The 25,109-nt window shown below is 45.3% G+C and overlaps 2 protein-coding genes and 1 long non-coding RNA gene across 8 annotated transcripts in view; 2 read left to right on the forward strand and 1 right to left on the reverse strand.

Moving 5' to 3' along the window:
- Znrf1 (zinc and ring finger 1) overlaps positions 1-7,030 on the reverse strand; it is a 108,414-nt gene extending 101,384 nt beyond the window's left edge. For all 3 annotated transcript variants that reach the window (XM_052727339.1, XM_052727338.1, XM_052727337.1), the window contains exon 1: positions 6,329-7,030. In XM_052727339.1, the coding sequence (XP_052583299.1) occupies positions 6,329-6,752 (424 nt within the window). In that variant the 5' untranslated portion in view covers positions 6,753-7,030. The remainder of the gene's footprint in view (positions 1-6,328) is intronic.
- Positions 7,031-15,537: 8,507 nt separating this feature from the next.
- LOC128102866 (uncharacterized) lies at positions 15,538-21,260 on the forward strand. The gene is made up of 3 exons (XR_008215579.1): positions 15,538-15,651; positions 18,692-18,815; positions 21,125-21,260. It is a non-coding gene; the product is annotated as an uncharacterized LOC128102866 (long non-coding RNA).
- Positions 21,261-21,435: 175 nt separating this feature from the next.
- Positions 21,436-25,109, forward strand: part of Wdr59 (WD repeat domain 59) — a 73,989-nt gene continuing 70,315 nt past the window's right edge. For all 4 annotated transcript variants that reach the window (XM_052727328.1, XM_052727330.1, XM_052727331.1 and 1 more), the window contains exon 1: positions 21,436-21,609. In XM_052727328.1, the coding sequence (XP_052583288.1) occupies positions 21,556-21,609 (54 nt within the window). In that variant the 5' untranslated portion in view covers positions 21,436-21,555. The remainder of the gene's footprint in view (positions 21,610-25,109) is intronic.

Consider the following 25,109-nt stretch of genomic DNA (forward strand, 5'->3'; position numbering starts at 1 on the left):
GAGCTCCTGTTTGTATCTGTTTAATTCTTGTTTTGTTTTGCGCCTTTCCTGGATCTATCTCTGTAGACCAGGCTAGCCTTGAACTCACAGAGATCCGCCTGCCTCTGCCTCCCGAGTGCTGGGATTAAAGGTGTGCGCCACCACCGTCTGGTTTAATTCTTGCTATATGTCCGAGAGTACACTATAAATTCTTATCATGCCTCACCTCACCTTGAGTCACATGATATTGTGACTTTACCCTTTCGCTTGCCTTCCAAGCCAGGGAGATCTCAAGGTAAACTGCCATCAGTCCAGAAACTGTCCCCGCTGCTGATTTAAGATGAAATTTGGTTTCTTATCAACTTTTTGATCATTGGTCTTTACTCCTTATCCAAACAGCACACCAGAGACAGTAACCCAACTCTGGATGCAAAGATAAACTTGGGCCGGGCGGTGGTGGCGCACGCCTTTAATCCCAGCACTCGGGAGGCAGAGCCAGGAGGATCTCTGTGAGTTCGAGGCCAGCCTGGTCTCCAAAGCGAGTTCCAGGAAAGGCGCAAAGCTACACAGAGAAACCCTGTCTCGAAAAACCAAAAAGAAAAAAAAAAAAAAAGATAAACTTGGTTCTCTCCTCCCACCCCACCTTGGTTTCTCTGTGTAGCCCTGGCTGTCATGAAACTCACTCTGTAGACCACAGCTGGTTCTTATGAGAACTTAAGAAGTACAAACTGGCCGGGTGGTGGTGGCGCATGCCTTTAATCCCAGCACTCGGGAGGCAGAGGCAGGCGGATCTCTGTGAGTTCAAGGCTAGCCTGGTCTACAGAGATAGATCCAGGAAAGGCGCAAAGCTACACAGAGAAACCCTGTCTCGGAAAAAAAAAAAAAAAGAAGTACAAACTCCAGGTCTCTGATAAGCCTCTTCTAGCACTCAAGCCTATAATGTTAAGATGCTAAGAACCAGCCAGACAGTGGTGGTGCACATCTTTAGTCGAAGCACTTGGGAGGCAGAGGCTGATGGATCTCTAAGTTCAAGGCCAGTCTGGTCTACAGAGTGAGATCCAAGACAACCAGGAATACACAAAAAACCCTGTTTTGAAAAACCAAAAGTGGGGGAAGGGACTGCTAAGACCCAACCATTTGATTTCGACTGGGCCACAGCAAACTTTAGGGGGGAAATGTATAAAAATATATAATAACCTATCATTCTAGAGACTAAAGTTAGCATTCAGGTTTGGGGCTAACTTCAAGATTCAATGAGTACCACAACTTCAGAGACCTACTGTGGTTAACCTAACTTAAGGCTTAAGAAGAGCAGGACCAATATCCATCTAAGTCAACACTGGTTCCCTATGAGGTCTTTCCTGCCAAATTAAAGTGTCACAAGTTTTTACTTTATTTGTGTGCATGTATGTGTGTACATGTGTATATGGACATTTGGAGGTCAGAGGACAATTTAGGAGAGTTGGTTCTCTCCTTCTACCTTGTGCGTCCTGGGGATTGAACTCAGGTCATCAGCTTGGTGGCAAGGTGCCCTTATCTGCTAAGCCACCTTACTGGCTATAACTGGGTATTCTAAAACTTGAGTTCAGTGCCCACTGAGCTCAGATGGAATATCATCACATTTGTAGAATACACAGCATGTTCCTTCTCAAGAATGGAGCTAGCACTCTTTCTCTGGTTAAGGATGCCCTGGCTCACAGTATTCCTTGTAACATAGTTGGCGATGAGTCTGTTTAATATAAAAATATACACATCCATAAAGCAACCATGTTAAGAATGCAATGCCTTTCAGATCTCGTGAGGAATAGTTAACTAAGACTCTTAGGAAAGTATCTTTCCTGAAGGAAGCGTGGAAAATAAGCCCCTCATGGTAATAAAAAGCCAAAAATCCTGCATTAAAAACAAAGTCTTCATTAAGGTTAGCATGTTCTTACAAAGCTGGGCAGGGGATGGATCTAGCTCTTTAGGGACCACAGAATGCTTTTGCTTCTTCAGAAAGCTCACAAAGGCCCATTACCTCCAGCATACCTACAGTGAGACACAAAGGTTTTCTGATCCACTCAAAGAGTTGGCAACTGTCCCTCATTATTTAAAAATAGGATAAAAATTAAACCTTTTGAAAATCCTAGTGTGACAGCAAAATAGAACTTAGAAGATACCCTGATAGCATATTCAGACACTTAGCAAAGTCATTCCATCTCAGCCTCAGAACAAATTCAGATTTTTTGAATATACACATACATTACTAAGAAGCCAGACCAAACCCCTCAATAGCCAGCCATTTTCCAGCAGAACTCAGAAAATATCAACATCTCCTAACATGGTGGATATTTCATGTTTTCTCTTCATATTTGGAAACCCCTATTCCAAGGTTAACAGAACTACTACAAAAAAGAAAGACCTCCAGAGTAGCATCAGAAAACCAAAAGCTATAGTATCACCTCAGAACAAAACCAGCAGCTGAACAGTGAAAGGAAAGGGCTGTAACTGCTTCTCCAAGGTGGTTTTCCTCAGTAGTATTTATGGGAGAACTGGATGTAGGTCAGACTCCAGACAGCACCAGCCTCCATCTGGGGCCTATGTTCCCATACATGTAGACCTCTCCACCCATCAAGTTCTAAGGAGACAGAGCAGGCACAGAACACCACCACTGTCTCTAAGACACCACCACGTTCCATCTGGATTTCCTTTGGCTTTTGTTTTTGTGTATACTGTCACACAAGACCCTCAACAATGACTCTGCTGGAGGACAGATATCTACAGATGAACATATAATAAACCAGGGACTACATGACTTGTCTGCTCAAGGTTCTAAGTCAGGCACTATCATAAGCCTAGCCTTCCTACTTACTGGTGAGTAAGTTTCCAGGGTACTACTTCCTTAAGTTACAGATGAGAGAGGCCAGAGTGATGTCTTAGAGCACAGCAGGACATAAGCAACATATGTTTATAACTGAAACAATTCAGGTGAAGGCAAAAGGATTAAGAGTTCAAAGCCAACCTGTATTATATAAGTTTGAGGCCGGTCAGGGTCATATATTAAGACCTTGTCTCAAAACAAACAAATAATAATTAACCAAACAAAGTACTAAATAAAAAGAGCCAGGGTTCTGGTGCTATCAGACTAGCATTCCAGTCCTACCTCTGCTACCTACTAGCTAGCTGTCTGGGTTCCTCACCTCGCCTGCAAACTGGGAGTAGAGTTACAGTGATGAAGGAGATGATGGACATAAACCATTCACATTTTCATTCAGCAAATACCTGTGCCAGGCACAGTGTAAGACTTACAGCAGTGATCAAAGATCATTCTGGTCTCACAGAGCTGAGAACTTAATCAAACTACAAGAAAAAATAAGTAAGCCGATAAATGCTTATAAAACATGCTAAAAAAAAAAACTGTTAAGATTAGCACAAATGATTGAAAACAATCACAGGTAGGGCCAGATGTTAAGAGTGGCCTCTGAGGAGAAATTTCTGTTGAGCCCTAAGGGGTCCATAGGAGCTATCTATGTGAAGAATGGAAGAACAAACATTTCTGTCATAAAGAACTCAAGATGTTCAAGGGTCACAGCATGAGGAAGGCACAGGAGCACGGAAGACAAATGTGATTGCAGTATATCCTCTCATAGGGTTTTGGAGAACAACCATTACAAGCTGCCACCACTGAGGATTACCACATCTATTTTTAAAATAACAAAGATCAGCCTAGAGAAAGGTGCTGTGTCTTGTCCAAGGTCAAAGCTACTCAGAAGAGGACCTAAGAATGGAACCCCTCAGTAGTCTACTTCCAGACACAGCATAAGCCCACAGCCTTGACTTGTTTCACTAATGACGGCTTTCTGCGCTCTGAGGAGTCCCCAAAGCACCTTGAAAACACTGTATCAGTTTCCAGGCATCTGGTCAATCAAGCTCAAAAACCCTACCGCTGGGATCTTACCATTCAAGAGCAAAAGATGCTCAGACCTAACTCAAAGACTCCAAAGTAGAAAGGGCTTCTCTTCTTGCAGCCATGAACAAGAGAGAAAAGGATGCCCCAGAAAATTCCATGGCCTGTTCCAGGAGACAGAACCACTGATGCAAATGAGCCCTCACCTCAAGAGAACAGCACAGGAAAAGCTAATTACTTTATTTGTACAAAAGAGCCAATCCCTTTAAACAGTGGTTCTCGGTCAGGCTGGTACACCCACCCCAGCAAAAGGCATCTGGGAATTTGTGGAGGCAGTTTGAGGTGAGCTGCAGGATGCCCTGAGGGGGGCATTCAATAGGCTCAAAGTCTTGCAAAAGGACAGAATGGTCCCATATACTAAAATAAATAAAAATAAGTAAATAAATAAATGTATTACCTATAATGTTAACACACACTTTAGAGACACTGAAAAGTTTAGTATCTCCAGCTTTTCTTGTATTCCTATTGTTCAGTGGTGCTCCCTACTCTCAGGCCTGAATGGGGGTGTGATGGTGGGGAAGAAATCTAAGACTTCACAGCTGAAGAGTGTGAAAATTTGGAATTCAGTTGTAAGTGCCTAACTTTGTCAGGGAATCTGGCAGTGGAACAAGGATAAAGAAATTTCTAGTAAGAGACAGACTTAAGAAATCTTGTCCAGCCGGGCGGTGGTGGCGCATGCCTTTAATCCCAGCACTCGGGAGGCAGAGCCAGGCGGATCTCTGTGAGTTCAAGGCCAGCCTGGGCTACCAAGTGAGTTCCAGGAAAGGCGCAAAGCTACACAGAGAAACCCTGTCTCGAAAAAACAAAAACAAAAACAAAAAAAAAGAAATCTTGTCCAAAAGGTAAGATTTTCTCACTCCTCCATACAAGACTTTATAAAATTAGTTGTTTGCCACACTCAAAAATCACTCTGTGATTTTAGAGAACCTATTTACACTAATTTTCAGTTTTAAAAGCGTATCAATGACAGTTTATTTACAAATGTAATCACAATCGTCTCACAAATACAGTTGGACTCCTTCTGGACTCAAACTAAATAGGAAGATTATTAATTCCAAGATGCCTAACGCAAAACCAAATGCCTAAAGGGTACCGAAGGCAGATATGCCTTGTATTTGATTTCCAACAGTTTAATTACAGTCAGAGAGACTCTAAACTAGCCACTATACCCCTACCAAAGTTATATCAAAAATTTAAGACTATGGACTTGACCAAAAGGAAGAAAAAAGAAGAGAACCCCCTAAAACCTACTGTTTTGAAATAGCTACAAGAGTAATCCCACAGGTAAATCTTTCATAATGTACCCTAAGGAGAGGAGAATGCTTTCTCCTACACAGTACCTGAAATTTCCCAACTCACCCAAAGGAGTCTGAATATGTTACCACTTCACTTGAACTGCTAATTAGCAAACAGCAGTCTCACACCCCTTTGACCAGGTTTCCAGAACCCTGCCTTGCCCTCTCAGGACAGCCAAGCAGACAGACCTGTTTTCCTCTAGAAGCGACTGCCAGGCCTTTTCTGCCCTACCAGCCAGAGCCTGGGAAATCCCCCTCCAGCCTTTTCCTGGCTTGTCACCAGAGGAGCACAGAATGAATTCATCCAGATTCTTTCAATCTTCCTCCTCCCCAGTCATGTGCCAACTGCAGGACAGTAATACTCCACCTTGCTGGTGCTTTGTTTAAAAAAAAAAAAAAGATGCAGATTCACGAGAAGATCAGGCACTTATCATGGAGCAGGAGAAAAAAGATGGAGGGATGTGAGAGTCACTGAGCCAAGTCTACTGAATGCAGCATGGGAGACCAGAACCCTGGTCCTGCAAATCCAAGGAGGGAAGGCTTTCCATATAGCAGACCACACCTGTCTAAGCCAGCCTCCTGCTCCCTTTTAAACAATTTATACAGCTACCCAGCTGGCAGGGAAAACTAGCCACCTCCCTTTCCTAGCAAGGGTAAGAACCCTAATCTAAGAACCACTTGCCCCTTAGTTTTATTTCTTTTCTCACTCTTTGTTTAGGAGACATTACCTCCCTAACCAGACAGGAAGACACCATGCTGCTGTGGCAGAAAAGAAGAGTCCAAACTGTAAGCCAGACAAGAAGACCTCTTCTCTGAGGACCACGATGCTAATAAATGGGACTTCAATGGGCAGGTTTCACTCTGCCATCCACAAGTGAACACATGCCTGTAGTCCTAAAACGCCCGGCCCCGCAGCCTGGTAGACAGCTTTTTCCCTAGGCAGTCGTTAAACCACTTGATCTTATTCATCCTCTGGCACAGGAGGAACCAAGGGAAAGGCAGGAGTTAGCTTCATACCCATAGCTTAACACACGAAGAGGTTTGGGGCGCCCCGGCGCGCCCTCCCTTACTCGCCACCCTTTAAGGCCTCTGTCACCCGCGGACTCACCACTGTGCGAGCTGAACCACCTGGGTGCGATGTGCAGAGGTAGAGCATCCGCCAGCGAGGCTCGGGAGCCCAGGTACAGCATCCCGTCTCTATGGTGACCGCCGCCTGTCTCCTGGTAACCATTGCCGTGAGCATAGGTGGAGTCCGACGTGGACCCTCCGCCGCCCGGCGCCCTCTCCGAGTCGCCGGTCCCGCGGGAAGCGGGGGTGTAGAGGCCAAAGGGCACCCCTCCGGCCGTGCTGGGGTCCATGCCCATGCCCGCCACCGAGCTGACCGAGCGGCTGCGCAGCCCCATAGCTCCGCCGCCCGTCCGGTAGTGCCCAAAGTGGGGCGCTCCTCCCGGCGGGGGCACGGCGCTGTCATCGGTAGAGACCCCCGGGAAGGGGCCCCGAGAGCGGGCCGCCGTGCTCTGCTTGCCCCCCATGTTCGCCCGGGCCCCGGTGGGGCGGGAACCTGGAGGCCTAAACCCTCCCCCACTACTCAGGAGCGGGTGGAGGGCTGGGCGAACATAAAGGTGGGGGGGGGAGGTTTACAAAAGAGCCTCGAGGGGAGAAAATGAAAAAAAAAAAAAAAAGAGAGAGAGAGGAAAAAAAAAAAACCCTCAGAAAATCCGCGGGGCGGAAAAAGCGAGCGAGCGGGGACCCCAAACTAAGAATTTCAAACAGTCCAAGACGAATGCATGTTCTCCTTAAGGTCCGAAGACGCGCGGTCCGGAGCGGGCGCCGCGCGCCACAGGCCGCCCCCGGGCTCGAGAGCCTGAGGAGCCGCAGCGAAGGGAGGGAGGCGCCGGAGGAGGCCGCCCGCCCGCCCGCCCGCCCGCAGCAGGAAGCGGCGGAGGCTCGGGGCGCCGCGCGCGTCCCCGGTCTCAGGACTCGACGACCGGGGCCGACGGCCGGGACTCCTCCAGGCCTCGGGAGGGCTCGCGGCGGTGGGGCAGCCAGGCGGAGCTCTGGAAGCCGCGGTCGCGTGGCGTCGCGCTCCGGCTCCAGCCGCCGCCGGCTCCTCCAGCCAGCCGCACCGCCCCGCTCGGTCCCGGGCTGCGCTCGCCGGCGCTCCTCGCCGCCGTGGAGACAATGGAGGGCGGCAGAGCGCACGCGCGGCCCGCGCCCCCCCCCTCCCCCCCCGCCGGGTTAACCCTTTCGCGGCCCCTGCGGCGCGGCGGACCGCTGCAGCCCTGGAGGTCCCCACCCACCCGCCGCCTGCGCCCCTGGCGGTCCGGGGACAGGAGAGCTCCAGCCGCGGGGCGTCTGCGACGGAGGCGAGACTTCTTCCGGAACCAAGCACGGCTAGAGTCGCCGCGAAAGTCGAATCCCTGTGTGCAAGAAGAATCCTTGCGTGGGGGAGGGGCGGCGACGGTTCTAGTGGGTGGGAAGGAAACTAGAAAGAAAGGAAACCAACTAATACGCCTACCTGTGTTGGAGGGTCATTGGGCGAGCTCCCCTCCCGCCACAAACCTGCCCTCACAGCACCCTCTGGCGGATGTGCTGTCCGTTCGCTTGGAGGTTCCCATCCCAGGACCCCAACCAACATTAGGAAGTTTAGCATTTTAGGGGGAGTTAGCTTGGACCCAAACATTTGGGGTTAGCTCTTAGGAGATACAACAGTGCCCTGGGGGCACATAGGAATCGGGGTTTTGCTGACAGATGAGAACCAACTATTTGAATCTAAGGAAACGAGTCGATTTCTTAGGCAAGAATGTAATCCTCAAAAATCAATAGGTGGATAAAAGCATGGAAATAGAACGATGCAGCTAAGAAGTGGTTTTAGAAACTCCTTGTCCAAGGCCGACTCCTGATTTTGTTTACCATGTATTTTGACATAGAGCCACAAGGCAAGGACACAGTCAGTACTCAATAAATATTTGTTGACCAGATTGCATTTTGTAACAGAGAATCACCTTTCCAGTTCAGTCCCAGTCTTTCTTATCTATTCACGTTCGCTTATTCATTGAACAAATAATTTTTCAAGTGCTCAGCGCTGGATGTGAGCATCACCCAGTCCCTAGCCTGACTTCCTCTGTCACTTTGTCAAGTGTGCCAGGTGCTTCCAAAAATGGGTATGGAGAGTGGAGAGAGATAAAAAAGGCTGATAGACTTGCCTCTTCAGTGTGGCTAGCCTGGAAGGCCACAAGAAGATGGCTATTTGCAAGCATAGAGTATCTGGGGGTGAGCAAAAAGCCCTGAACAAAAAAGCTCAGAGTTTTGTAAGAAAAACTAATACAAGAAATATCGGGGCTGTGGCACCATGCTTTTAATCCCAGGCAGAGGCAAGGGGAGGTCTCTGAGTTCGAGGCCAACCTGGTCTATGAAACAAGTTCCAAGAGAGCCAGGGCTACACGGAGAAACCCTGTTTTGAAAAACCAAATATAGAGTGTGTGTGTGTGTGTGTATGTGTGTGTGTGTGTGTGTGTGTGTGTGTGTGTGTGTGTGTGTGTGTGTGGAGAGATGGCTCAGGGGTTAAGAGCACTTGTTGCTCTTGCAGAGGCCCCAGGTTCATTCTCAGCACATATGTGGTGATTCACAACCATCCATAACCCCAGATCCAGGGTACCCAACGAGCATGTACATGATGCACTATATACATGCAGGCAAGGCATTCATACACAAAAAATTAAGTAAATCTAAGATTTTATAAATATATATATATCAAACACATTGAGATAATATCTATGATATTATCTGTGATATTATCTGTGTCTAAATCAGGAATATATGCACTTCTAAAACCAAAAAGAATGATCTGAAGAAATAGAAAAAGAACCTCACAGAGGCTGGAGAAGTGGCTGAATAGGAAGTATACTGCTCTTGCAGAGGACCTGAGCTTGGTTTCTAACTCTAATTCCAAGGAATCTGATGACATATTTTTGGTTTCCACTGGCATCCACACATAAGTAGCACTCACTCATGTAAACACATACACATAAATAAAAATCACAAATTATAAAAAAGGGGACATTCATCCATTTTCTTCTCAGAAGAAAGACTATGGTATCAGAAAAGGGGTAGTTCAGTACTGTACATGGAAAAAAACCTAGATTCTTGATGCATCTATTTTTGAAGTTAAATATATTAACCATCTTAACAAAGTAGCTTTTGATCTTATTTATTTACTACACATATATATGTATGTGTGTGTATGTGTGTACATATATAGTTATCCCCCCCAACTTAAGTGCTGGAGATTGAAGCTGGGACTCCATGTATGTTGGATATGTACTCTGTCAGTGAGCTATACCCAATCCCCCAATAAAATATTTAGTATCTGAGAAGTTCCAGGTACTCTCCTAGATTCTAGGATATAGGATGAACAGGACGGAGTCCCCTTCTCATAAACTTCAGAACAGCCATTTTGCACCTACGTGAATGACAATCCTCAGAGAAAAATGGTAACAGCTATTGAAAAGTGGAGACCCTCATATCTTCCTGCTGGAAACATTAAATGGTTGATTGCTTTGGAAAATAGCCTGGCAGATCCTCAAAAAGATTAGAGGTGAGTATGGTGGGCACACATTTTTAATCCAGAGATTAAATCTGGGAGACAGAGGTGGGAGACTGTGAGTTTAAGGCCAGCCAGGGCTACACAATAAGACACTGTCTCAAAAAATACAAATAAAAAGCTACAATATGACTAAGCCATTCCATTTATATATATATATATATATATATATATATATATATATATATATTTCTTTTTTATTTTTATTTTTTGGTTTTCAAGACAGAGATTGTCGGGTAGGTCTGACTGTCCCAAAACTAGTTCTGTAGACCAGGCTGGCCTCTCGAACTCAAAGCTTCATCTGCCTCTGCTTCCTGAGTGCTGGGATCAAAGGTATGCACCACTACACCTGGCTTTTAGGTCTATTATTAAGGAAATGAAACATACACCCACAAAAGAACTTATACAGGAACATGTATAGCCTCATTACTTGGTGTGTGTGTGTGTGTGTGTGTGTGTGTGTGTGTGTGTGTGTGTGTGTGTGTGCCTGTTTGAGTGTGGGGATACACAAGCATGTGGAGATCAGAGGTAGATATAGGGTGTCTGCCACAATCATTTCTCCACCTTGTTTTTTGAAATAGGCTCTTTACCAACCCTAAAGCTCACTGATTGGCTAGACTCCTTAGCCATCAAGCCCAAGGGGTCCGCCTGTTTCCACCTCCCCAGCACTGAGATTACAGATGCACACAGTTAGTTGTGCCTGGATTTGTAGGTGGGTGCTAGGGATCCTACTAGGTATGCAAGTGCTTTTTTTTTTTTTACTAACTAAGCTATCTTTCCAGACCTAGCTTTATTTTGTTTTATATTTTGGAGACCAAGTATTACATAGCCCAAGTTAGCTCTTTATTCCCTGTGTAGACAAGAATGATCTTGAATTTCTGATGCTCATGCCTCTACCTTCCAAGTACTAGGATTACAGACTTGTACCACCACACCAGGCTGCAACATTATTTGAAATAACTAAAAACTGGAAACAACTCAAATATTCATCAACAGATTAAAGCAATAATGGTTTCCACACAGTGAACTAATAGTCATAAAAAGGAATAAAGTGCCGATAGAGGCTATATGAATGACACTTGAAAACACAATAGTAGAGAGAAGTCATTCATTTAATAACTGCATTATTGTATAGTTGTATGATTCTACTTACATGAAATATCCATAGTAGACTAATCCATTGAAATAGATTAGGGTCACTAGGACCTGAAAGGAAGGATGAAGAGTGACTGTTAATCAGTTTCTTTTTGAAGTGATGAAAATGTTCTGGAATTAGAGTTGCATATCCTTGTGAATATACTAAAAACATCCATTGAATCACATATTTGTGAAGAGCAGTTTTATGTTACATAAAGTTTGCTATAATACTATATATCTGGACTGGGAATCTAGGTCAATGGTAGAGTGCTTGCCTAGTGTCTTAGTTAAGGTTTCCATTGCTGTGAAGAGACACCATGACCACAGCAACTCTTTTTTTTTTTTTTTTTTTTTTTTTTTTAAGGTTTTTATTTTGTTTGGTTTTTTTAGATTTATTTATTATGTATACAATGTTCTGTCTGCAGGCCAGAAGAGGGCACCAGATCTCATTACAGATGGTTGTGAGCCACCATGTGGTTGCTGGGAATTGAACTCAGGACCTCAGGAAGAGCAGCCAATGCTCTTAACCACTGAGCCATCTCTCCAGCAACCACAGCAACTCTTATAACAGAAAACATGTAATTGGGGCTGGCTTACAGTTTCAGTTCATCGTTATGGTGGAAAGCATGGCAGCATGCAGGTAGACATGGTGCTGGAGAAGGAGCTGAGAGTTTTACATCTTGATCTGCAGGTAGCTGGAAAAGTACTATGTGCCACTGAGCCTGGGCTTAAGCAGCTGAGACCTCAAAGCCCTCCTCCACACTGACACACTTCCTCCAACAAGGCCACACCTCCTAAGAGTGCCACTCCCTAGGGGCCAAGCATTCAAACACATGCATCTATGGGGGCTGCTCTTATTAAACCACCACACCTACCATGCATAAGCAAGGCTTTGGGTTCAATCCCAAGCACTCCTGAAGGGGATCCCAGAAGAAAGATGAAACAAGGGTGACTTTGATTTTTTTTTTTAAAGATTTATTTATTTATTATGTATACAGTATTCTGTCTGCATGTATGCCTGCAGGCCAGAAGAGGGCACCAGATCTCATTACAGATGGTTGTGAGCCACCATGTGGTTGCTGGGAATTGAACTCAGGACCTCTGGAAGAGCAGTTGGTGCTCTTAACTGCTGAGCCATCTCTCCAGCCCTGACTTTGATCTTCTGATCTTCCTGCCTGTACTTCCCAAGTGCTGGGATTACAAGTTTATCATTGATGATGTAATATAGATCAATCTAGAACAGTACTTGGCATGCACTGTCAGAAATATTTGCTATATGAATGATTATGTGTCATGAGAGAGAAAGCATTGCATTGATTAAAAGACAGACAGGTGAGCAGAAGAAGGGCAAAGAGTCTCAGTGGAGACATGAGAGATAAATTAGGAGGCTGAGGATGTAGCTCAGTTGATAGAGTACTTACTTAGCATGCATAGAGGCCTAGGTTCAATCCCTAGTATTGCATAATCTGGGCATGGTGGTGTATACCTATAAACTCAGCACACGAGAAGTAGAAGATCAAGAGGTCAATGTCATCCTCAGCTTTTAAGTAAATTTTCCATGTATTTTTCTCCAACCATGCCTTGAGGGAGGGGCTATCCCAAAGCTTGAAGGAACTGAGAAATTTGAACTTGTCCCCTTTTAAATTAAGACAAGTCCCCTCTTCCCCAACTAAAGATCTATGTGTTTCAGCAATACGTGAAGATATTTATGTATGTCTACATATATAAATTGGAGAGATACGTGAAGCAACATAGTGGTCCCCTTGGGAGAGAGACAGTGGCGGCCAGGGTATTCTGGGTGACAGAACAGAGAAAAACATTGTCCACATAATACATGTTTTAGTATTTTTTGTCTCTCTGCCATGTAGATTTTTTATTTAAACCTTTTTTAGATTTATGTGTGTAAATGTTTTGCCTGTGTGTACATATGTGCACCCCATGCATGCAGTGCCCACAGAGGTCAGAAGAGGGAGTCAGATCTGAAACTGGTTGGGAACCACCACCGTGCAAGGTGCTGGGAACTGAACTCGGGTCCTCTGATAGAGCAACGAGTGCTCTTAACCACTGAGCCATCTCTCCAGCACCTTATTTTTATTTGTAAAGCAGAATCTCACTGTGTAGTCCCCCAGCTAGATTTGAATTCTTGATCTTCCTACCTGTGCCTTCTGAGTGCCAAGGCTATAGGTGTTTACTGCCACACTCACTGTGCCATGTAAATGTAGATGGATAGACAGATGGATACATGCTGCATGTACACTAAAAGGTCCCAAAGCCAGTAGGAATAGAGCTGAGCTAGCTTCTGTGCTTTAAAGCGAATATGCTAATCATGAAATCTCCAGATGACAGTTCTGTTTGCTCTGTATGCTTTTAAACAAAATGACAAAGATTAGGATTGCTTCAAGCCATATTTCTTCTTGCAAATGAGCCATTTGGCCTGTAGTTTTATATTATATCTTACTGTTTATTAAAAGGCTGCTGCTCATAGGCTTGCCACCCAAACAGCTGAGCAAAGCCCTCTCTTTCTAGAACATACTAATGATATGCTTTGGTGCCCTTCTCAGAGACTGCCCTTGTCACCAGCCTGTACACGTACCCAAATGACAATTTTCTCTTGAAAGTGACATCACAATACGGAGCTGGGGTTCAGAAGCTTGAGTCCTCCTTTTACCTGGTAGTAGCCCATAACACTGCAGCAAGCAGGCATGCACCCAGTCCTAAAGTCTTAGAGGAGTTTCATGTTGTCATTTGTTGCAGCAAGAGTCCAGTGTGAGGGACTGGGGAGATGGATCAGTAGGTAAAGCATTTGCCATGCCAGCATGAGGAAAATTCGAAAGAAGAGTTTGGATTCTCAGTACCCATGTAAATGCCAGATGGGCATGCAACCTCCCTGTAATCCAAGCACATGGGAAGTAGAGACAGGGGATCCCCAGAGCAAGTTGGCTAACTAGATTAGCCAAAGTAGCAAGCTCTGGGTCCAAATGAGAGACCCTGCTTCAATACATAAGGTGGAGAGTAATGGAAAAAGACACCTGGTATAACCTCTCCTCTGGCCTCTAGTGAATATGTGCACATGCATTCCCATACATGTGTGCACATGCATTCCCATACATGTGTGCTCGAATGCACTGAACATGTAGACACATACATACACATCTATACCTACACAGAGTTCAGTGTGAGCCAGACTGGTGACACATGACTGTAATCCTAGCTACTTGAGAGGCTGAAATAAGGGAACTGGGAATTTAAGACCCATCTAGATTGTAGAATGAGTTCAAGACTAGCAGGGTAACTTAGCAAGAATCTGCCTAAAAAAAAGTAGGAAGGTTTGAGGCTATAGCTCAGTGGTCAGGCGCTTGTGTAGCCCAGGACCCTGGGCTGGATTCCTAGCACCACAGAGGGAAAAGGTTAATGGGTCTGGGAAAGGCAGCAAATTCTTTCCTATGTGTTCAGATGCTATGAGTGGAACAAGGATCCTCATGGGGACAAGAGACAAGTGGAGCCTCAGAACCTACCAATATTCTGTGACCCCCCCCCAAAATAACAGGAAAGTCCCTGTTTGAATTGGACCTCTATCTAGAAAAAAAAAAAGAAAAGATTTTTATTTTATTTATGTTTATACCATGTGTGTGGTGGTGCCTGGGTAGGCTAGAAGAGGGTGTCAGAACCCCTGGAGCTGCAGTTATAGGCAGTTGTGAGCTGCCCAGCATGGGTGGTGGGAACTAAACCTGTGTCCTCTTGGAAGAGCAGTAAGTGCTCTTAACCACTAGCTGTTGCTACAGGTCCTTGACTTCTACCTTCCATTTTTCTGTTTTATCTTTATGTTCTTACTGCTTATGGGTGAGCCGCTTCATGGCACTCTTTAGTGCAGCAAGGTTAATGAATATTGATTGACCCGCCTTCTATAACAGTCAGGAGAAAGCTGATAAAATAGGTATTGCAAAAGCCCACTGCAAATGTGGAAACGCGGGCAGCTATGCTGCGCAGCCTGTTCCAAACGTCTTAGGAAGTATACAAGAAGCCTGGGGCTTGCACAGTTCATACAATAAGGGAGATGGATTGTCAGGGCCAGCTCCTGGTTGGCAATGGGAAACTTCTCCCTGTTGCTATGAGTCAGAGGATGGAAGGGCTTCCCACCGCTTTGAGGGAGCCCCAGCATCTCTACTAGGAGAGACACAAGTCTTCCACTGAGAAACATTCTCTTGACCCCTCTCGGAGCCCTGTGTTTTTACTGTTTTGCTCGAAAAGAAAAAACTTGAGCAGAGAAGCAAGCAACCAAATATGCAAAGCCAGAAGGCTAAGCATGTGAGCACATCCTCAAATATTTGCTGATTGGAGAAGAGAGGGAAATTACTAGTGGGTCTCAGAGCAAGGGTCCAAGGTTTCCAGGTGTAAAAGGAATCGGCAGTAGCGGTGGGGAGCAGTGAGCTACCTCTACATCCTGCAGAAGAGGAAACAGGAGGCTAGAAAGAGAAGGGGTTGTCTTATATAATGCTGGTGGGAATGTAAACTAGTCCAGCCAGTATGGAAATCAGTATCGCAGTATTGCGGTTCCTCAAAACACCAAAAATAGATCTACCATGTGATCCAGCTATACCACTCCTGAGTATTTACCAAAAATATTCCCTGTCAATCTGTCACACAGGTACCAGCACACCAGTATTTACTGCAGCTCTAGTCACAGTACTAAGGTACGGAACCAACCCACCTTTCTTTAATTTTTTTAAAATTTGTACTTATTCAGTGTGTGTGTGTGTGTGTGTGTGTGTGTGTGTGTGTGTGTGTGTGTGTGTGTGTGCTTGTGTGGTGTCTGCCTGTGGGTTCAGGTGTCAGTGAAGGTCAAAGGCATTGTTGCCTCACCTGGGTGCTGGGAACCAAATGTGGGTCCTGGGCAAGAGCAGTGTGTGCTCTTAACCACTAAGCCACCTCGCCAGCACCCAGTGAAACAGAAAAACACAGCTGTGTTGAAATTTCATGGCTAGCTGCTGTTAAAAGCCAGCTGAGGTCCTTGATTTCCAGGTTGCCTGTGTATCTTGCTTTTCTTTGGATTGGCTAATTAAGTGGCCTTCTGGAAAGACAGGAAGGTGAGGGCCCTGTTGTGTGGTCAGTACATTGGGGTCTACGTGACATGGACCACCAACGTTCCCCGGCCTCTGCCACAGACAGGACACTCACCCGTGACTCTCAGATGGGCGCAGGAATGAAAACGCAGTCAGAGAGCCTTGGATTTTGCTTCAGAGTCCTCAGTCGTTGATGGCAGAGTCATGACATGACTTTGTGGGTGGGACATAGTGTGGGTGGAAGATGTTAAAGAAGGGCCCGAGGAGGCAATTGGGAAGGCACAAATGCTCCGCTTCCTTAACATTCTTTCTACCTGAAAGGAAGAAAGCCTTGAAGGAGGGAGCACGAGGGATCTCAGTTCCAAAGTTCTTTCTGTGCTCATGACACACGACATGCAGATTTTGAAGCCAGGTGTGGTAGCACCAGCCTGTTAGCCTGACACTTGAGAGGTGGAGGCAGGAGAATCAGAACAAAATCGTTTGCGCTACAGTGAGTTCCAGGCCAGCCTGGGCAACATGGAAACCTGTCTTTTAAAAAGAAAAGATTGGGAGACCTGGAGAAATGTGAGTGAAAGAGCTGAGAGTGGGTGACAAGGGTATTCCAGCACATTGCCAAGCTACGTGTGGACAGACAGAGCTTTGTAATATCTTTATCTTTATTCATCCCACAAACAAAATTTAAACAAGCAAAGCAGGGTCCTTCCTAATTAGTTCTTTACCTTTCGTGGGTGTAATTTCCCCTACAACCTGTCATGCTCTCTTAAGTACCAGTCATACCTGGCTGGTAATCATTCAGTTAGCAGTTATACAATATTTACTATTTCCAGCTAACAGGCAAGCAAGAATACATCATGTTAGGTAAATTAACGTATGCACTGATTCTGATGTGCTTTCATGAACAGACATAGAAAATGGTATTTTCCCAGGGTGTAGTGCAACATGCCGGTAATCCCAGTTGTTAGGAGGCTGAGGAAGGAGGATCACTATTTTGAGGCTAGACTGGTCTTTATCTTCAGATCAGTCTTGGTCATTTGTGACAGAGAGTTAGGGATGGGAGGGCTCTGGGCGACAGAAGAGAGGTAATTGGAGGAGGGTGGGAGCAGAGAGTAGAATAGTCTCCTGTTTGGGGGCAGGTCTTGCTGTGATGCAGAGGCTGGTCTAATTTCTGATCTAAGTGATCCTTACTATTTATTTATCTATCTATCTATCTATCTATCTATCTATCTATCTATTTATTTATTTATTTATTTTTTGGTTTTCAAGGCAGGGTTTCTCTGTGTAGCTTTGCGCCTTTCCTGGAACTCACTTTGTAGACCAGGCTGGCCTTGAACTCACAGAGATCCGCCTGCCTCTGCCTCCCGAGTGCTGGGATTAAAGGCGTGCACCACCACCGCCCGGCTATTTATTTATTTTTTGAGACAGAGTTTTACTGTGTAGCCCTGGCTGTCCTGGAATTCACTCTATTGATCAGGCTGGCCTCAAATTCACAGAGATCCATCTGCCTCTGCCTCCTGAATGCTGGGATTAAAGGCATGCGCCACCTGGCCTGAATTTTTTAAGATTTTTTATTTTTATTTATGTGTATGTGTGTGTGTGCCACATGTATGCAGGTCCTCACTAAAGCCAGAAGAAGGCATCAGATCCCTTAGGGCTGAAGTTACACGCTATTGTGAGCAGCCCACTCTGGTGTTGGGAAATGAACTCCAGAACCCCGGAAGAGCAGCAAGTACTTTAACTCATGACCCATCTCTCCAGACCCCTGATGATCCTGTTTTGATAGTGTACCCTGAGTTCTGGGACTGACTTGAACTTGACCTTACAGTTCACTCTAGGAGTTTTTCTTTAATATATGTATGTGTTTCCTGGTATGAGTATCTTGGTATATGTGTTTGTACTCACTCATGTAGTTGCTTCTGTACTTGGGGAGACCAGAAGAAGGCACCAAGTTTCCTCCACCTATTGTTTTGAGGCAGGGTCTCTCTCTGAACCTAGGGCTCATGTTTTCTCAGCTAGGATGAATGCCAGCAAACTCCAGTGGTCCTCCTGTTCTGTCTCCACCCAACTAGGATCTGGTGTTACAGGTGCACACTGGAGCCTAGATTTGTTACATAGTCCTGAGATCCAAATTCTGCTCCTCATGATTTCAAAGCAAGTGTTCTTAAACACTGGGCCATCTTTTTCTTGTGGAATAGTCCTTTACGCTGTGTGAATATATGTTGCTGTGATTGGTTGAGTAAAGAAGCTGACTGGCCAATAGCTGAACAGGATAAAGTTAGGTGGGATAGCCAAACTGAGAATGATGGGAAAAAGAAAGGCAGAGTCAGGGGAGTTGCCAGCAGATGCAGAGAGAAGCAAGATGGGCATGCTGTACTGAGAAAATGTACCAAGCCACATGGCAAAGCATAGATAAGAAATATGGGTTAATTAAATGTAAGAGTTAGCTAGTAACAAGCCTGAGCTATTGGCCAAGCATTTATAATTAATATTAAGCCTCTGTGTGGTTACTTGGGAGTGGCTTGCAGGACAGAAACTTTCACCTACACTCTCTAGGCCTCTAGTTGTTTTTTGTTTTTGTTCTTTTAAAGAGCTTCAGTGTGTGAGAGAAACCTGATGGGTGGATGGGAAAGAAAGCATTCAGGAAAATTACTGAAAATCCTATGTTTTCTCCTAGATGTACAGAATTGCACAGGGATAGAGAGAAGCTCATCTGTATACTGCTCTTGTAGAGGACCTGAGTTCCATTCCCAGGACTCATATCAAGAGGATCACCAAGTACCTGTAACTCCAGCTCCAGGGTATCTGATGTTCTCTTCTGGCCTTCTTAGGCAACTGCACTCATCTGTATATTACCTCCCCCCACCACACACATACCCTCCTTCCTACACACCACACACACACACACACACACACACACACACACACACACACACACACTAAATAAAATAAAACTTTTAAAAGTCACACATGAAGGGCTTGAGCAGTTTTGAAGTTACTTTTGGTTGCACAGAAGGTCCTTCCAACCTACAAAGTTGTCTGGGATCATGACCATCTGCTGCTTGCATTCATTCAGGGCAAATATTCACGGAGCAGCGTGTACATGTGGTAACGAGCAGGACCCAACAAAATGGACCAGGGTCCTGTTCTGAAGCTCTGAATAAATATTAAATAAATAATTATTGAATTAAAAAGCAATGTGTACTTTGAAATATAGAAGTATAGTACCACAAGGGAGTTAAATTGGAGAACAGCCTTATATCTTTGGAACACAACTCACTCTTCACACTTCAAGGTCTTTGTTCACACTCTTTCTTTTATTTATTTATTTATTTATTTATGTATTTATGTTTTGTTTTGTTTTGTGAGACAGGGTTTCTCTGCATAGCTCTGGCTGGCCTGGAACTCACTCTATAGACCAGACTGGCATAAACTCAGAGATCTGCCTGCCTCTGCCTCCTGAGTGCTGGGATTAAGGTGCACGCTGCCGCTGCCACCACCACCACCAGGCACTTTGTTCACACTCTTAATGAAGTATTTTTCCTTTTTGATAGTGTACCCTATCAAACTCTTAATATACTGAAACACTCAAATGTCACCTTCAAGGTGTCATTTCAGGTCCTTAATTTAGGTTATTCCATCCTGACACATTGCTTGCAAGTCTATTATAATATGCAATTCATTCTGCCAAGTATCTACCTGCTGTGTAGGGACCAACTGTTCCAGGTTTCTGGTACTGAAGGATTTTCTGGGATGTTAAGAGTTTTTGTTGGATAGAGTGCTAAAACCTGGACTGTTCCAGGCAGACAACAGTGAAATGATAGTCATCCTAACCTACAGACAAGTTTGTCTCCTCTTTAACAACCAGTATTCCAGAGGGAAAGGAGTTCACATCTTCCCTCCATTCATGCAATGACTTGCACATAGAAATACTGGTAATAGGGGCTGGAGAGATGGCTCAGTGGTTAAGAGCACTGAAATAGCTTGCAACTGTCTGTAACCCCAAGATCTGACACCCTCACCCAGACATACATGCTGGCAAAACACCAATGCACACAAAATAAAAAAAATCCTGCTAATAGTGAGAATAATTGTTTATACTTGAGCCTTTACAACACGTCAGGTTCTGTGCTTGGATTCTTACAACAACTAAATAAGACAAGCCATTTCCACTTCTGCAGAGAAAGTGATGCTAAGCCAGTTAACCTAGGATTTTGAAAGGTGGGACTGAAGAGAAGTCAACTGTTATCTATTATGCTAAACTTCTTGATTATTTTTTATTTCACCCTCAAAAATTATCTAAGATTTCAAAAACCACCGTTTGTGTGAATTAATGTATTGATAGTAGCTATTAGAAATTAAAGTCGTGGCCGGGCGGTGGTGGCGCACGCCTTTAATCCCAGCACTCGGGAGGCAGAGGCAGGCGGATCTCTGTGAGTTCCAGGAAAGGCGCAAAGCTACACAGAGAAACCCTGTCTCGAAAAACCAAAAAAGAAAGAAAGAAATTAAAGTCATGAATAAAAAAAATAACGGTTAAATATCAACTCTCATTAATGTTAATTACACATCTTTTCTCTGTGTAACACTGGCTGTCCTGGCACTCTGCTTTGTAGACCAGGCTAGCCTCAAACTCGAAGTTCTGCCTGCCTCTGCTTCCTGAGTGCTGGGACTAAAGGCATGCACCAACACCGCCCGGCTTAATTACACATATTAAGTGAAGAAAAACAAAACAAAACAAACAAAAACCCAACAACTACACTTTGCAAAACTTAAAAGATGTTATCGAACAGTGGCAAGTCGTTTAACATTCGGCTTAAATCTGGGTACATTCCCTCTATTGGTTATGTACTGCACAATAGGGAACACTCTGGCACACTGGTGAGAGAAAGTGAAAGTAACCTGTTAATAGGATTATGAGATTGTTTTACCTTTGGGGACTTGCCTCCCCACCCCCAATGTGTCGCAGAGACCCTCAGGAGCCCCTGAACACTTAAGAGGACCCGCGGTACAGTACGAAACAATAAAATGTGTGCTTAAATTTTTCATATCCTTGATGACAGGCATCAGAAGAGGTGTTTTCTTTAGGTACCGATGTCGGTTTTGTTTATAGGGTGTGTGTAGAAGAATACGGGAACATCAACCAACCAGAAAGAAGACAGAGTACAACTGGCATCTGCCCTCTAACCTCTGGCTCTTCCCGGGTCACCGATGCTGTGAGGACCCTGGACTACAATTCCCGGCAGAGCTCACGGTAAAGGGGCGTGTCAGCGGCCGCGCAGGGCCCGGGTGACTCCTACTGATGACGGAATGAAGGGGGCGTTCCTGTTGGGAGGGGGCAGGCGAGGTTCGCCGTTGGGGGAAGAAAGCATAAGGGGCGGGGTTTATCATTGGGTTAGCCAATGAGTTGCGGTCAAGCGGAAGGCGGGGAAATGGGCGTGGTTGGATTTATTGCTAAAACGTTGTTGCGCTTACTAGCCCGGGAAGTATCAGGGTTTGGAGTTGGGGGTCGCCGACAGGCACCCCCACGGTCGGAATAAGGAGATGGCAGCGCGCTGGAGTAGCGAGAACGTGGTGGTGGAATTTCGGGACTCTCAGGTGAGCTGTGCGTGAATGGAGCTGCCTGGGCATGCGCCTTCAGTAGCTTTCCCTTCCCCCCCACCTTACGCCGTCCCATCCATCCCCTTGCCCAGGATGGGGAGATGGACATGGTACTGACCTGGAGCTCTCCGAGTCAGAGAGCCCAGAGGAGCTTTGATACCTGCGCAGGACAGCTGCGACAGGCGTGTACGGGGTTTTAGGGTTCCACACGGGCTTATGGGTCTTGGGACACCGAGGCAGTAAGTGCTGAAGGGATTCTTCCCTTGTTTAAGGTAGTGAACTGGGAGGTGTCCACTCCCTGAGGCGGTCGGCTGCACTTGGTTACTTAGGGAAAGTTGCAGAACTTCTCTGAGCCCCAGGTAGTTGGACCAACCTCACCCTGTAACATTTTTGGGGTGAATTTGTGAAATACTGCTTTGCAGAGCCTCTGTTTTAGCCCCCGACCTAAGTAGTTGCTAATGTGGAAGATACTCTGTCATTGGCAATACACATGTATTGCTTAGATTGGACACCTGTGTGGCCCACCCTGACATCACTCTTTACCATCAGTTTTCTTACCTGTAGAAGGGAGGTCATTATACTTAGAGGACTGGCGTGAGAATTTTATGAGGCTACATGTTTTAAGATGTGTGGCACAGTAGTGGGCATGTGGCAGGCCTCAAAAGTTGTTAACATTGGGGGCCGGCAAGGTGACTCAGCTGGTAAAGGCACTTCCAAGCCTGCCAATCTGAGTTCAGTCCCCAGGACCCACGTATCAGAAAGCGAGAACCAGCTCCCGTAAGTTGTCCTCTTCCTTCCATACACATGCTGTGGCACACCCATACATAGTAAATAAATAAACATAATAAAAAGTATATCTTAAAAAAAATGTTAGCATGAGCCTTGGAAATGTCTCAGGTAGTGGCTGTGCCAACAGGCCTGAAGACCTGAATTCTATTCCCAGGACCCACGTGGTGGAAGGACAGAGCCAGCTCCCAAAAAGTTGTTCATTGACCTCTACACGTATGATGAGGCATGTGTGCTCACACTCACATACACACAAAATAAATGAAAAAAAAGACTAATTTAAAAATTAAACAAAAGGCCAGGCAGTGATGTTGCTCCCCTTTAATCCCAGTACTGGGGAGGCAGAGGCAGGAGGATCTCTGAGTTCGAGGCCAGCCTGGTCTACAGAGTGAGTTCCAGGACAGCCAGGACTACACAGAGAAACCCTGCCTTGGAAAAAAACCAAAACAACAACAAAAAAGTTTGCATTGTCTGAATAGCTTTTTTTTTTAATCATTTTTCTTTTCTTTGTTTAAATAAAAAAAATCTTCTTATTATAGTGAGTGTATGATGCGCGTGAGTGTGGGTGCATAGAGATCAGAGGGCAGCCCTTGGGAGTCGTTCTCTTCTACTGTGGGATTTGAGTATCCAGCTCAGGTCAAGAGCCATGTCTAGCCAGAATCTTTATCCTATGGGCTATCTTGAAGGCACCCATTTAAAATGTTAGGTATATGGTTGTTTTGCCTGGATGTTTGTATGTGCACCATTTTGGTATCTGGTGACTGCAGAGGCCAGAAGAGGACATGGAGTTGCAAACAGCATGGGCTTCCATGTGGGTTCTGGGTATCTAACCTGTGTTCTCTGGAAGAGGAGGAACCAGTACTTTTGACCACTGGGCCATCTCTCCAGCCATCCCTACCCCCCCCCCCCTTTTTTTTTTTTTTTTTTTTGAGACAGGTCTCATGTGTAACCTCGGTTGCCCTGGTACTCATGTAGACCAGGCTGGCTTCAGAATCACTGAGATCCTCCTGCCTCTGTCTCCCAAGGCCTGGGATTAAAGGTGTGCACTACCATACCTGGCCTCTTTTTTTTTTTTTTTTTGGTTTTTCGAGACAGGGTTTCTCTGTGTAGCTTTGTGCCTTTCCTGGTACTCGCTTTGGAGACCAGGCTGGCCTCGAACTCACAGAGATCCGCCTGGCTCTGCCTCCCGAGTGCTGGAATTAAAGGCGTGCGCCACCACCGCCCGGCTTTTTTTTTTTTTTTTTTTTTTTTTTTTTTTTTTAAGACAGAGTTTCATGTACCTACCCCAGGCTGACTTTGAGGTTGATATGTAGCTGAGAATGACCTTGAACTTCTGATCCTCCTGCCTGTACCTCCTGCATGTTGAGACCATTGGTGTGCACTACCACACATAGTTTTATGCAGCACTCGGGGTTTTGTGCATGCTAGGCAAGCACAATACTAACTGAGCTACATCCCTGTAGCTTTATCATTTTTCTATACTGAGTCTTCCATATGCCAAGCTTTGTGTTAGGCAGTTTCTCTACCTATTCTTTTTCTACTTAACGAAAGAGCCATGCAGGCTAAGTAGGTATTATCCTTTTATACCAAAAGGTGAAACTGACCCCTGTTTGGCTGATAGTGAGAGACTTGGCTAAGGCCTCCTGTACGTGGCTGATGGCATTGGAATTTGGACAGTCTCTGACTTCAGAGCCCATTGTATTATTTCATCTCTTAACAGCTTGTAATGTGTCACACATAGATCCGTAATAAATACATCTCCCTTTCCTGATACCTAGGACATTTCTTGGCACTTTCTTTTTTATTTATTCAACAAATGTTATTGAATACTCTCTTATATTTTTGGTTGTAATCCTAACCTAAGGCTGAGCCATCTCTCTAGCCCTGAATACTTCCCGTGTTTCATACTTATTCACTTGTTTATTTAATGAGGATTGATTGTGCATGCAGGTGGAGGCCCAAGGTTGATGTCAGGAATCGTCCTGATTGCTTTTCCACATTATTCATTGAGACAGGGTCTCTCAATGAAGTCCAGAGCTTGCCAGTGTGGCTACCCTTGCTCTGGGGGTCCTCTAGCTTAGCCTTCCAAGGCTAGAATTAGAGGCAGGCTACCGTACCCATCCCATGTTTATGTGGGTTTCTGGGGATCTGAACCTTGGTCCTCATGATTGCAAGCAAGTGTTTTAACTGCTTAGCCATTCCCCCAGCGCCACCCCCTTTTAAAAATAAGGATTTATTGAGCTCCTACTGGGTGCATATTGTGCTAGGCACAGTGTTGATCTACAGTTGGTTTACACTGAGGGAAGTCTAGATCACAGTAAGTGAGTGATGTGAGTCATCTTAAAACCCCGTCCTGTCTTTTGCCGTGAGGATTAATATGTGAAGGAGCCGCCCACCACTCTGCTTCCTGGTGCCCTCTGATAAGTAGTTGCCGTGGCGAGTTTGACCAGCAGCTTTTTGGACTGAGGGATCTTGAAACCCTTGGTGCTGTCAGAATTGTCAGTGTGAGGCCTGCTTTCCCGAGGGAGGTGCCGGAGTCTTAGGGAAAAGCATTGCCGTTACCCTTCTTGTTAATTGCTTTCACCAGGAATCAGGACAGAACTGAGCAAGTATCATGTGTCTAAGCCTGCTAATTTGGAAGATGCTAATCTAGAAATCTTGAATTCTCACAGAAACCCAGGAAGTCTCACTCCTGTTTCTTTATAGAGATG

This window comes from Peromyscus californicus, unplaced genomic scaffold, assembly GCF_007827085.1.
Source record: "Peromyscus californicus insignis strain IS unplaced genomic scaffold, ASM782708v3 Scaffold_8__1_contigs__length_139910024, whole genome shotgun sequence".
Taxonomy (NCBI): domain Eukaryota; kingdom Metazoa; phylum Chordata; class Mammalia; order Rodentia; family Cricetidae; genus Peromyscus; species Peromyscus californicus.